Here is a 14,939-nt window from a genome sequence, read left to right as displayed (position 1 = left end):
AGGATTTCGACGCTCAGCAAGAACGGAAACATATTTTTCTGTTGAACAATATTTTATATAAAAATGATTTCCCATTGACTTTTGATTTACAGTTCAATATCTGTTTCTGAAAACTGGGATTTTCTTATCTGCATTATAATATGAAATAGTCCCTGCTAAAAGCGACCATAAGTCGGTCAACAAGATGCACATTTGGACAGCCTGATCCATGTCTGCACTGAAGCGTGTTTTTTTTTAAATTTGTTGTATATTTCGCAATATTTTGAACAAAACATCGGCACATACAAATGTACCAATATATCATCACCAGCAACAGCAGCAGCACTTCTTCTTCTAGAAAACAATGCATCATCATGATCAGGCGAAGGTTTGGTGGCACGGTTGTAACACACTTGTCTTTCACCTAGCCGTTTGGGGTTCGATTCCCCGAGGGAGACAGGTTTCCTCCCGAAGTTAGACCCCACTAATGCTTACAACAAGTGTGATTTTATAAGTTGAAATAATAAAGTTTCCATATGTAAGTAAATCGTGCACATACAATCATACACCATGAAGGCAGACAAAAAAAGAACAAAACAAAAGACGACAAGATACGTGGCATTTTCCCTCCGCCCAAGAAAGACACACAATCATTTATATATATGTTAATATCAAAACAAGTTAATTTCTATTTGTTATTTCTAATTGTTCCATACAAAGTATTGAAATTGAGAACTTCTGCTATAATACTAGCTTGATGCTTGTACAAAGTTTTTGAGTAACAGGTATTTACCTTGAATGGTCTGAAAAAAAAACTTTGTGATTTGACCTATCTGTTTCCATGGTAACAGAAAAAGTATTTCAATGGTGAAATGTCCCATAGCAAAAGAGCTTTAATAAGTTTTCAAGTTCAAGTTTATTGGATCCTCAGATACATGAAAATGTATAACATGAGGTAAAACAATACTATATCAATAGATACGTGACAAAATGGATGCTAACTGAAAGTCGTAATGCTTCACTGTATTTTGTTAGGACTATTCAAAGTACACAGTTCTTTCATAGATCAGACTGATAACAACTAGCACAACACAATTTACTTATATAAATCAAGATGGCAGCATAACATCACGCTATATAAGGATATCATAGTGTAACTTCAAAATATTTTGTTAAGACTTTAAAATAAACAGGATGCATTTAGTACTTTCAATTTTCATATTGATCGCAATTAGAACATTCAAATACACTTTAATATAACACCACATTATATAATGATAACACAGCATTGCTTCACAATATTTTGTTACGGCTGTTCAAGATAACCAAAGGGTATTATGTACTTATGTATATCAAATTGGTTTCATTAAACCACATTATTTAAGGATAACATAATATTTTGTTTAGACGTTGAAATAAACTGGGGTATTAAGTATTTATGTCAAACTGATAGCAATTTGCACATTATATACACTGTGCTATTATAACACTACGCTGTTTAAAATAAACAGAGGGTATCAGGTGTATATGTAAAAGACTGATATCAATTAGTACATCTAAATACCCTTCGATATTATATAATGATAACGTAGTGTTTCTTCACAATATTTGCTTCAGATTGTTTTCAAGTAAATACATGGCATCTGGTAGTTTTTTTTATAAAGCTGATATATAATGAAAACATTATCTTTCTTACAATATTTTGTCAAGACTGTTTAAAAATAAACAAAAGGCATTTAGAACTTTTTTATAACAAACTGAGAGCAATCGGTACATTTTGAAGACGTTCGGATTTCTCCGTTAATATGAAGGTAAGAATATGTATCAAATCTCCAAATGCATGCCTCTGACTATCGAGTATATTTAAACAACTTGATGTGACTTTGACAAGCTTTAAATAGACATTTCAGTTCACGGATATTTTCAAAATCCTATCGTTGTACAGGTAAACACAGCATCAATGTATGTGTATCGATGAACCATTAACACGGACTACTGTTTATATATATTGTTTTCTGCTCAAAGTATCATTTGATATCATCGAAATAAAGGATTTTTATATGTAACTGACGAGATGAATAATAAAATATAAACGACATTTCCACACAGTGGTAATGCTATAACCAAAACATAGCTCACAGTATGTGAATATGAAAAATCACTGGAGTTTACTATAATGTCTCGTTTGTTTTTGTTTCCTTCATTTAGTTATCTTATGGTAGGCTTATCACTCTATACATTCCGTTCGTTCATATACAATGCAATTTCAAAGGCCATATGACTGACATTTGTAACCATTGGTGTGAATATAAACTGACCGATTCACTCACAGTAGATAGAACAATAATGACGAATCATGCAAGCATTATTGAAGAAGTATACCATGTATATACTATGTTGACGTTGATACTTACATGTACAATCATTTTTAACATAAAGTGTAGGATGCAGACATAATTATAAGAAAGACGATCATTCTTGATTTCGTTTTAGCTGAATGCTTTCAGATACTTTCGGGAATTTAAAAGAGGTTGGACGAGACGTCCATATAATACAAAAATAGAGCTATTCGATTAGATTTTCAGAAAAAAGAAGTGTACAGAAGTGATTACATACAAGTACAATGATATGTTGTTTGTTTGCTGCGTTTTTTTCTATTGCTTCTCAGTCAATATCCCTATTTTTATAACTAATCTGTAGAACCAGTCCCGTGGCAATAACTATCGGACGAAGTGATCCTTAGGTAATGGCGGTAATGACAATTGTTGTACTGTGCAAACGGTTCTACAGAACGTCTCAGTCGAAGTTTATTCCATATCCCACTAAAATGAATATACAGTAAACACACATTTGTACTATATAGATATGTAAGGAGATCCTCCAGTAAAATCTTCTAATCTGACAGTTGTGCATATACTTATATGAATAAACAGGGATGTATTGAGCACTGCAGTAAAATCTTCAAATCTGACAGTTGTACATATACCTATATGAATAAACAGGGAGAAATTGAGCACTCCTGTTAAATCTTCTAATCTGACAATACATTATATATCATGGCTATTTATATTCCCTCCCATGAACGCATAGTAATTAATTTCCCACAATATTGCCATCATCAATGCACAGCTCATATTTCAGACGTTTGTCTATGTCACCCTAAACTGGCCAGTGTGCCCCTTGGCCAGTCATCATTAAGTTTATCAGTATACTACGCCGCAGGGCAGGTAAATTTCACACCTTTTTCATTCCCCGCTCCCCATCCGTTCCACCAGAAATGACCTGATAATGAACAGCCAATTATAGATCTAATATTAAAGGGTGTTACATGTTGTTATTTCCAAATTTCATTACTGCTATATTGTTTCAATTATTTCAGTAAACCACGAATTATCAAGCGGTACCTTGTACCTCGTCCCAATCCATCATCCAATCAAACAGAGACATTTAGGTCTCAGATTCAAAATTATCAGCAGTCTTTGCACATATTACAGTGGACAGTGGTTTATTTTCCAGGAATTTCTCTTTAAATAGAGAACATGCAGGAGGAAAAGCCCTGTGTTTTCCAGAAAAATGTTTTCAAAACAAATGTTGGCTTGAAACTTCAAATCTGATCGCTGTAGATCTTTCTCAACCTAAAGAGTTCAAATGTCGTCGTCAATGTGACGATTATCTTCGTAATCCTGATTTCATTTTAATATCATATTTTTGTCCGATATGAAGTTAGATATGGTTCAATGCCCATCAGTAAGCCTTTATCAACTCCGTTTTCTTTTGCAGAACTTGACATATCGTTATATCTAATAACATGGCAGGTGGAGGCGATGAGGCAAATTCTTCAGGAACACACGATTTTATCTTTCTTCAAGCTTTTAATCACCTTTATTTAAATATTACTTTCTTCTTATTTTGTTCTGATTTGTTTTCGATTTTTGGTTTGAATTACGATTTTGTTGACATAATGAAAACAGCATAAATGTGAATAACACGAGTATTCAATAAAAACCATTTTGTCGATGAACTGGTCGACGCTACAAATTTTCTTATCAGGTCTATCCATTTGTTCGGTTTTTAGTATGTCATGGTCTTTGTTTGTCAAAATATTGCAGGAATGAAAATGTTTTTAAGCTTTTTCTCCCCATTAAAGATAAATTATCCATCTGATTCAATTCAATCCATCAACAAAAGACAATTCATAAGTAAAAATCATTGCTTTATTAATCATAATAAAATAAATAACGATTTATAACAATCATCAACACAAAATATATTACATGAGCTATCGGCAGAGGTAATATGGCACAGGGTCACAGTGAGGGTGTCAAAGGTCAGCACTAACACAGATCAACACAACAACAAAAGTTTAACAATCATGATTCCTTACATCAGCAGGAGTTATTTTGCAGCAGTATTGATATAACTGGAGTTGTCGTTCTTGTTTTAATGTAACGAACGACAACTCCGGTTAGAGGTCTATAGAGAGGGCGAGGTGTTTATTGCAAAACATAACAAACTACTGACCACGTCGAAAGGTAAAGTTACAAATATCGTTTATAAAACTAAACAATACAAGTAGTATCTTATACTTTCCTAGAAGATTCCACGGGAAACAGATTTACGTCACACCCTGTAATTAAGAAGTATCGCGGTGGATTTTGGCGGGAAAGAATTGAAAACAGAGATATGAGTACCATTAATAACAGTTTGTACTAAGATCACTAAGATAAAATACCAAGTGTTAACAGGTTCGTAAATCAAATACAAGATCTGAAATTGTAGTGAAAACACTTACGTGGAGACTCGTGGAAAAGTACAGGAAACACGGAAGACAATACAAATATGTTAACAGGTAAAGTACAGGGAGAATATGTGGAAACGTCTTATGCTTCTGTTAATGCAACGTTCCCAAATGAGAACAAGGTAAACAACAACAGAGCCACATAAATGGAATGGTAGCAGAACAGTTAAAAATGAATCTTGTAATTATAGGTGTAAATATGTTAACAAAAGATAACACCTATCTACAAAATAGGTTTTAACGTGCAAGGCGCAACACACAATATCGTGCTCACATTGAATAAATAACATATATCTGTCTAATTAAAATGGTGGTATGGGTCATTCATAATACATAAATCACAGTGTATACAGAATTTACATGTGAAGATCCCTTTTAACTGCAATAATAGAACAGCATTCATGGATATCTATTGCTTTGTAATATATTTTAAATTCGTGTTAACTTGGGAAAGGGATATACGATAGCTTAAATAAATATAAATATTCAGACGACAAGTAGACAAGAATAGGCATTAACATGGTTATAGATTGACAAACATTTATTTTGTATCCGGAAATTCATCAGAAATATTTTCACCCTATCTACCAAAGAAATTTAATCAAACAAAATTGCATTTGCCATGGAATTAAGTTTAAGTTACGATTTATACTTTGTTGCCACTGTATACAGGCATAAGTCATTGTTTACAGGTATTAACCACTGTTTACAGACATAAGTAACTATTTACAGGTATTGACCACTGTTTACAGGTATTAGCCACTGTTTACAGGTATTAACCACTGTTTACAGGTATTAACCACTGTATACAGGCATAAGTCACTGTTTACAGGTATTGACCACTGTATACAGGCATCAGCCACTGTTTACAGGTATTAACCACTGTATACAAATATATTTTGACCACGGTATTTTTCTCCTTTTGAGATTAGATAAAAAGGCAGATTATAAAAACTGATACACACAATTAAATGTATTTCAGAGCGAGCTTAATACTATGCGAAAATCAGACCCGTAATATCAAAGTGTTATTAAGATATGCAATCTTAGTATAATATTAGTGTTATGGGAGACGATACCATTATAAAAACGAAACCTGGGCAGATAATGGCGTAAAAAATATATAACAATCAAGAAGAAAATAACGTTAACATAATTATCTCCCTTGGCTTTATGATTTTATTATCTCCCCTTGTGTTTATATTATAATGTTTTTATCTTCCCTGGTGTTATATATTATATGTAACGTCATAATGTTGTAAACAAGATGTTAAATAAATTAATTACATGAAGAGAGATGGCCGTTAAGCCTGAACAACTTTATCGAAGTACATCAACATTTGTCTTGTTGAAATTATTATTCTGTTTAATGTATATGATTGTTGTTGTACATCTCTTTATTTGTTTTTGTATCTCAGTTTGTTTAAGGTAATAGACATCTGTACAGTTTCACCCTTTTCTGTAGAAGTGTGCAAAGTGAAATGGTGTAAATTTTGTCATTGTGATGTCTAAAGAAGATGTGGTATATTTTGTCTGGCGTGTACTTTTTTTATGTCATGACAATGAGTTATGATGCGTTTTTGCCGATTTCTTGGTATTTCTTATCATTGGTATTGAACGTGGTGTGTGACAATGTGGTATTATGTGGTATATAATATCGTATCACGACATTGTTGTGTAACACATATTTGTCTATTTACAACTTTTGTTCGTTGATAATGAGGTACTTTGTTGGTGATTGTTTGTAATTGTTTGTAGACGCCTACATATGATGGTTTTATTTTTAGTAACAATGCTAAAAATGTTCCATTTGCATAACTTCCATAATTGTTGATTAAATATATCTCTATATATAGTTGGAAATAATAAAATCAACACGATAAATGTAATACGCTTACGTTTTCAGACCTTATTATTATAATTTATTATAATTTCGTTACCAAGACTTTATAATAAATGTATCGCCTGAAGATGGCCGTTAGGCCTGAAAACGTTAGCGGAACACATTTGTTGTGCTGATTTTAATCTATTCAAATATTTCATCGATACACAAAACATCTTTAAGCTACATTAACACACATAGATTTTGATAAAAATGTTAAAGTGATACATAAAAATTTTTTCTAAACATTAATTTTCACTTTTTTTCTAATTTGAAACTATAAGTCTGATTTTAACTTTGTTTATATTAAATTATTAAGGATCTTAAATACAGACAATGGAGAAGTAATCGTCCTGTACAAACCTCCCACATTAACGGTTAACACATCAAGTAACGAATAACATATCATACTTATAAATATACAATAAAAACACATAGAAAATTGGCACATTGGTCAGAAATTACATCTGAATAATACGATAACATTTCCTGTTTCCAGTATTTTCTATATCCATGGTAACATAAACTATAAACGTGTAATCAACAGGAAACCTGCTATTAGAATAAAAAATGTTTGATTGGTCATCACTAATCACGTGATATGTCAATAATTGCTTTAGAAATTCTTGGTTAAATGATATTTATTCTGGCAATACTGGTAAGACATCAAGGTCCCGGATGTAGCAGTAGAATTTGTCTATGGTCATTTGATTGCCGTGCTACGAACGAGATGAATCAGTACACCGGATGTAGCGTCACATTTCACATGTGATGATCCAGGTCAAATGGCTTTTACACCGCTCCTGTGTAGTCGACATAGTTATCAAGTGCTCCCGAGGCCTGCATGGCGAACCCTGTAGATATTCCACCGGCAAACATAGCAGGAACGCCAATCAAAGACAGCCAGGCGAGAAGTGCCATTCCAGAGAGACCATGCCCACTGTAAAACCATTCAGTAATTTATCAGCAATTGTTATTTTACTAACAACTGAGAAGAATGATAAAAATTGTACAGGAAGAAACATAGAAGATTATTAATAAGTTATCTGTTATTTATCTTATTTATTTATCTATTTATGTAATTATCTAGGTTTGTTTAGTGTCTAATAGTATTTTTTATTTATCTATTTCTGTGGTTTATTTTATTATTATCCATTTTGATCTTTATCAGCACCAAATATTTTTAAAAAAGGATAGGTGGATAAACGTGAATCCTACCTCGTACATCCTGCACCCAGACGAGCCCCAAATAGAAGAAGGAATCCCCCAAATAACGCAACTGGGAGTTGTGGCCCCTTGCTCGTCGTCAGCGTGTTTGAGGCTACGCCGGACAGACATGCTCCTACTACCACAAACGACACGAAGAAAACCTGCAACAGAATGAGTTTTAATATAATTAATTGACAGACATATGTTTCGGCCCCTTGCTGGATTTCATCAAGCCTAAACTGGGAATTTTCCAAAGACAAAACTGTCGGATATATCTTACTACATACCACATCGGTATTAAACACATTCGTATATACTTGATAAAGTATTTAGATAATCTATCAATCTAAATGGAAGTTCATTCCATTGAATAAAAAATGGATAAAAATCATCGTGACACAAATAAACAAATGTCTTGGAGGAAAATGTAATACCGGTTAAGTATATTACAAAATTACCCATAATAGTTGACACAATCACTTATCGAAAGTGTTGTAAAAAGACAAAAACAAAACTCAAATTCAATCAACTAGGATATGAAACACGTGTTGAAAGTAATCGTCTTTAAGAGAAAGAGAAGAATGAAAATCCAATTAATGCGATAAAGCGCAAATAAAAGAAAAAGCTTCACGGAATGGAACTCGTTGAAATAAGCATCAGTGAATACCAGGGACTAATGAAAGGAAAATTGCAGTTACAAGGATATCTTTTCCTAGAAGAGAATTGAAAAATATTATCAGAGAGGGAGCGCTGAGAATGACAATAACGTAAAAATGTCAGTTTCGTCGATAAAAATGTGTTATGTATTATTTTGTTAAGGACCTTTGTATATTACAATTATATACAATTATTATCATATTGTTAGAGACTGCGATGGCATATTCATTAAGTAAAACTTCATGGGAGGGTATCATTATAAAGAAAAGCATCATTAACAATTGTTATTTCCTGTATTAGAATATTTACATTGGATAATTTATATTTGTGATAAGGTTAGTAAATGTTTCTTATTCAAGACATGGATTCATAAAAAGTCATACAAATCGGACATACGCCAAATTTGATTGTCAAATTATAAATTCGCGTGAGAAACGAGGGATGAATGTTACACATCTCAGAAGAACTTTAAGGAAAACCTTTTACAGGGTAGCTTTGTTAACTAGCTCCCTGCATGAACGGAAAACCTTTAACAGGGTAGCTTTGTTAACTAGCTCCCTGCATGAACGGAAAACCTTTAACAGGGTAGCTTTGTTAACTAGCTCCCTGTATGAACGGAAAACCTTTTACAGGACAGCTTTGTTAACTAGCTCCCTGCATGAACGGAAATCCTTTTACAGGGTAGCTTTGTTAACTAGCTCCCTGCATGAACGGAAAACCTTTAACAGGGTAGCTTTCTTAACTAGCTCCCTGCATGAACGGAAAACCTTTAACAGGGTAGCTTTGTTAACTAGCTCCCTGCATGAACGGAAATCCTTTTACAGGGTAGCTTTGTTAACTAGCTCCCTACATGAACGGAAAATCTTTAACAGGGTAGCTTTGTTAACTAGCTCCCTGCATGAACGGAAAACCTTTAACAGGGTAGCTTTGTTAACTAGCTCCCTACATGAACGGAAAATCTTTTACAGGACAGCTTTGTTAACTAGCTCCCAGTATGAACGGAAAACCTTTAACAGGGTAGCTTTGTTAACTAGCTCCCAGTATGAACGGAAATCCTTTTACAGGGTAGCTTTGTTAACTAGCTCCCTGCATGAACGGAAAATCTTTAACAGGGTAGCTTTGTTAACTAGCTCCCTGTATAGCTTTTACAGGGTAGCTTTGTTAACTAGCTTCCTGTATGAACGGAAAACTTTTTACAGGACAACTAGCTCCCTGCATGAACGGAAAACCTTTTACAGGGTAGCTTTGTTAACTAGCTCCCTACATGAACGGAAAATCTTTTACAGGGTAGCTTTGTTAACTAGCTCCCTGCATGAACGGAAATCCTTTTACAGGGTAGCTTTGTTAACTAGCTCCCTGTATGAACGGAAAACTTTTTACAGGACAGCTTTGTTAACTAGCTCCCTACATGAACGGAAAATCTTTAACAGGGTAGCTTTGTTAACTAGCTCCCTGTATGAACGGAAAACCTTTAACAGGGTAGCTTTGTTAACTAGCTCCCTGTATGAACGGAAAACCTTTTACAGGACAGCTTTGTTAACTAGCTCCCTGTATGAACGGAAAACTTTTTACAGGACAGCTTTGTTAACTAGCTCCCTGTATGAACGGAAAACCTTTTACAGGACAGCTTTGTTAACTAGCTCCCTGTATGAACGGAAAACCTTTTACAGGGTAGCTTTGTTAACTAGCTCCCTACATGAACGGAAAATCTTTAACAGGGTAGCTTTGTTAACTAGCTCCCTGCATGAACGGAAAACCTTTAACAGGGTAGCTTTGTTAGCTTTGTTGAACTTTTTACAGCTCTTTGTTAACTGTATGAACGGAAAACCTTTAACAGGGTAGCTTTGTTAACTAGCTCCCTACATGAACGGAAAATCTTTAACAGGGTAGCTTTGTTAACTAGCTCCCTGCATGAACGGAAAACCTTTAACAGGGTAGCTTTGTTAACTAGCTCCCTGTATGAACGGAAAACCTTTTACAGGGTAGCTTTGTTAACTAGCTCCCTGTATGAACGGAAAACCTTACTAATTGACTACATCGGTAAACAATGTAAATCGTTCTAAAATCATGCAAAGCGATCAATAGTTTAATTATAGTATTTCCGAACCAATCCTTTATAATGTAAAAGTTCGTTTGATATAATGAATGATTGATTGATTTTATTGGAATGCTCCTTGCTGGAAAATATCGTAAAAAAGGAACAAAATCTTAACACATGCAAACTAGACTCACCTGCCACCAGTTTGAAACACCGGTTCTCCTCTTCGCCAAGTAAGGAAATGTTTGCGCCAGTTTGTCAGTGATGACCCACTGTGACACTATGGTGACGTAACTACTGCTTCCGCCTATTGTATCCTTTATCACTAACACTAGAGGGAGCTGCAGAAGGCCTATGATGGTACCTTTGTAAAGATAGAACATAGCAGTTGATTGTTAAAATCTGAATACGTATGGGTTCACGCCAAGACAACGCAGAGAGTTAAGACGAGTCGAGGAGACAGAAAGCCTGTAACCAACCAACCAACTTGCATATATGTTGTTTTTTTTTTTGCGACGATCAACTTAAGAGTGTGACTGTGGTATTATTCAGTGAGAGTTACTTCCCCTCGCGTAATGATCGTAAATGTCAAAGGTTCGCATTCGATAACAATTGTGTCTGAAGACAGTTGCTTATGACATTGTTGATAAGTCGCAGATGAGTTACAAGCTTCACGGCTGAGTGATCTTTGCACCTATTACAGGTGAATACTATTGTATTAGGTATCAGTGCTTAAGCTAATTAGGCAGTGTCCCCCCTACCTGTGGGACTGATTACTTGTTGCCGGTCTTTTAAGGGGCAACTTAGTTTGGACATATGTTACCGATCTATTTATTCCTACTGTCATTATGTACCTGACACATAAGGGGGCCATGAAACAGCTGTGGCAATATTTGCTCCGTCAGGATTTTCTCTCTGGAAAGAAAACGAATATTGCGGTTAATTGTCAAATGTCTTTGTCATCCATATATGAAATAAAGTCAATGTTTCATGGAGCTCATATTGTTTAGATTACATACAGAATCCTCACAAAACCGAGGTTCTTCAGCTCTACGGTGTGACCATCACTTGCATTCCAAATTCACAGAATATGTCAAAAATTGTATTGTAGGAGTCGTTATCATTGGGTATCATTGTAGTGCATAAATATGTTAAAAACTGAATAAAATGAGAACAAAATCACGATAAGAATTAATACTGTTACATGTATACGAGTCATACTAGTCTTACAAAATAGTGATCTCATCGAGAATTAATATATTCCTTTCTGCGATATGAAGTTGGACGTGTTTGATATTTCTGTTGTTGTATACCTTGTTATCACTTGCGAGCGTGTCATTATTAACTTATCGACCTTGATGTCGTCGATGAAGCTAAACTCTTCAGGAACAACTGATCTTATTCACCTTTAACAATTAATTTTTTTTCTTTTGTTCATATTTGGCGCTTGTTTTCTTGAATTTGAGTATGGATTATAATTGTGATTGTGTTGACATGTTTGTATTTTCAATTTTTATGAGAGAACATATTTGTGATACTATTTACGGATATAAATTAGGAGATGAATGAAAGACAATGATAATACAAACCCCCATAGAGGCAAGATCCTTAGTCCACGGCCAGAAATGTTCTGCCAGAGCCACGCCCACAACAATCATTAAGGCCATGGGAAGAGCTATGAGCAGGTATGGTTTGTCAAGTGATTTGTGTACGCTGTAAAACATGTTCAAGATCTAAGAACACCGATTACATCACCACGTTACACCCAACATTCAACCTGTATTAGGCTTCTGAATTACCTCATATTGAAAATACTCAGTCGAAGGATTACACAAAAGATAAAGAGGTGAATAGCACCACTTACAGAAAGATTGGGCTTAGATCATTTATTACAACATAAGAAAAAAAAATGCACCATACATCTGTTTCGTTCCTCAAGGACACATCAGAGATGTTAAGGGCCTAATTACAAGCGGGGAATGAGGAAAATCGAAATTAGACGAAAGATGTGGTGACATCACAATTTTCTAATTTTTCATCCCCAACATGACAATAACATATTGTATCTTTAAGAAGAAATATATTACAAATATAACTTACTGTGACCAGCTGTAGGGTTCCTTGGGCCTGGCAAGTCTGCAGATAAAGGGATCCAACAAGCCATATGTCAAGGCACCCAAAAATACTCCAATTAGACTGAAAACTGAACATGTTCAGAACAAATGAGTTGTGTATCTGATGCATGTTTATTTTTAGTAAATTCATAACGCAATGAAATCGCCCTCTACAATTGTATTATAAGAAAATAAATAAATGAATAAATTTCATTAAAAAATTAATACAAATGTATACATAATTATAAGATGAATAAATGAATAAATCTCATATAAAAAATTAACATACATAATTATTAAATAAATGAATGAATAGATAAAATATGTAAATAAGGATATTATTTATTAGATGATAAAAATATTAAAAACAATACTTCACCTAATTAATCAAAATATTGTTTAAAACAATATTTGTACAGCCAATTTCCACCAATCAAAAGTTGAGATGAACGTAATCACATAACAGGATTCTCTTATTTGGGAGGGCAGACAATACAATCTACATTTTGTATCTTAAAACTAACGACAGACAGAAAAAATGACAGCCATCACGACCCATTCATATAAATGTCTACTTTCAAGATCATGTACCATCTCGGAAAAATCACCATGGTTATAGATGTTTTAGAAATATGGATATTTGTTGTAGATTTAATTGATATTTACATTTTCAGGTGAAGGAGACAACCACCACATCACCTTAATCAATCCAAACATTAAAGTTTTCTCCAAGTTATATTGGTGTGATGATAAACTGTGTGATTTACACAACCCTAGCACGTGATTAAATACTTTTATGACTGTATGAACAAACAGCTGGTGCTAGTGTCTTTAACTGAGAAACATAGTACTTACTTGCGTTAGGGACCCAGGCACCGATCTGAGCTAAAATCATACCAGGACACTGCAAAATAAACACGCCAATTGTAAAGACTCGATATTATTTAACTGTTCTGCTCTCAGTGTAATGACACTTATTACCTTTACTGTATAATAGATTCCATGAAAACAATCGCGAAAATGTCGACATGTCAATAAGATATAAAGATTAAAGTCGTATTTCGGATTTAGGCATACTAGATTCTATTTCTCACCGATCCAGCCATGGTCATTCCGATTCCCAAAATAAACGGGCCAAGGATGCTAGTCAATATTCCTTTCTCACTGAAACAGCAGATGAAGTCACGCATGGCGTTGTCCATGTACGGTCTAGTCTTAGGAATGGCCGTCAAAACAACAAAACAGAGCTGGCCTGTAAAAAGGCAGGGGAACCATTTTAAATATATGATACATTACTATTCTCCCTATCCATAAAAGGTTTGAATTTTCTCTGGTTTAACACCCCATGAACAGCCAGGATAATTTTGAGGTAAGGTCTCTATGTAGTTAGTAGCTAGTGACTGCCTTACTGAAAACAAAGGGGAGAGGAGGTCCGCCGTATATAATACAGAGTAACTAAGGCACAGTGTCTCGCCCAGGTGCACAACCACGACAGGTTTGTTTCTCAGCTTCCCGAGAAACACAAACCACACACCTCAGATCTCTACCTGATGTTGCAGACCCCACCAAAAGGCTTGCATCGCCAGTCTAACCGATATCAGGCTTAATGATGAAGAATAGATATATTCACCTTCTAAAATATTTACAAAAGACACACAAGTGAATAACACATTTTAATATAAATTTAGAGTTAGATAGAGTATATCCAATTATTGAATTAAACTACATCATACAGACGTTTCCTCTTTCTATGGCTCGTCAGAGGTGATGCTAGGGACTTTAAATTGAAGCACCTGAGTCGACTAAGAAAATCCTAAGTGACTCAAGGAAAAGGCGAAATCTAGATGGGTGAGCTGTACTAACCCAATAATTCAGTATATTTCGTAATTTTCTGATACCAAATAATTTTAGAACAACGTCAACTATTTCACAGTTAGAATATACTAGTAAGTGTATTCGGCTTCTGTTGGCAATCACACGGCCATGATCACTCATGCTAATCAAATATATGATGTGTTTATAATCTTATTCCAATCAAGATTTTTTTAAAATGAGAACATTAAAACTAATCACAGGATGACATAAATCTTGTAAATAAAGATAAAAATAAAACTTTATAACATGGAATCTAAAACAGAAGATGAAAAGTCACGTGTAGTTTCGTTAAGATTAAACTAAATAGTATTGCCTTTATATATGAAAAAATGTGTTAAAAAAGGTTCATCTGTAATGAGACTTACCCGCGGCTGTTGCTGATAAAAA

General features: G+C 34.3%; 1 protein-coding gene across 1 annotated transcript in view; it reads right to left on the bottom strand.

Annotated features, from left to right (window-relative positions):
• Positions 1 to 7,451: 7,451 nt before the first annotated feature.
• The window catches only part of LOC132546346 (UPF0394 inner membrane protein YeeE-like), a 35,762-nt gene continuing 28,274 nt past the window's right edge, over positions 7,452 to 14,939 (bottom strand). Inside the window, exons 2-10 of the mRNA XM_060210059.1 lie at positions 14,918 to 14,939; positions 13,772 to 13,929; positions 13,533 to 13,581; positions 12,664 to 12,766; positions 12,153 to 12,276; positions 11,418 to 11,478; positions 10,758 to 10,927; positions 7,878 to 8,029; positions 7,452 to 7,599 (exon numbers count right to left, since the gene is read on the bottom strand). The exon at positions 14,918 to 14,939 is cut by the window's right edge and continues 62 nt beyond it. Of these exons, the coding sequence (XP_060066042.1) occupies positions 7,452 to 7,599; positions 7,878 to 8,029; positions 10,758 to 10,927; positions 11,418 to 11,478; positions 12,153 to 12,276; positions 12,664 to 12,766; positions 13,533 to 13,581; positions 13,772 to 13,929; positions 14,918 to 14,939 (987 nt within the window). The remainder of the gene's footprint in view (positions 7,600 to 7,877; positions 8,030 to 10,757; positions 10,928 to 11,417; positions 11,479 to 12,152; positions 12,277 to 12,663; positions 12,767 to 13,532; positions 13,582 to 13,771; positions 13,930 to 14,917) is intronic.

This window comes from Ylistrum balloti, unplaced genomic scaffold (genome assembly GCF_031769215.1).
Source record: "Ylistrum balloti isolate Yb309-2 unplaced genomic scaffold, AGI_CSIRO_Ybal_v1 Utg369884, whole genome shotgun sequence".
Lineage (NCBI taxonomy): Eukaryota > Metazoa > Mollusca > Bivalvia > Pectinida > Pectinidae > Ylistrum > Ylistrum balloti.
The sequence above is the reverse complement of the archived record's forward strand: the minus strand, read 5'-3'. Positions and strand labels throughout refer to the sequence as shown.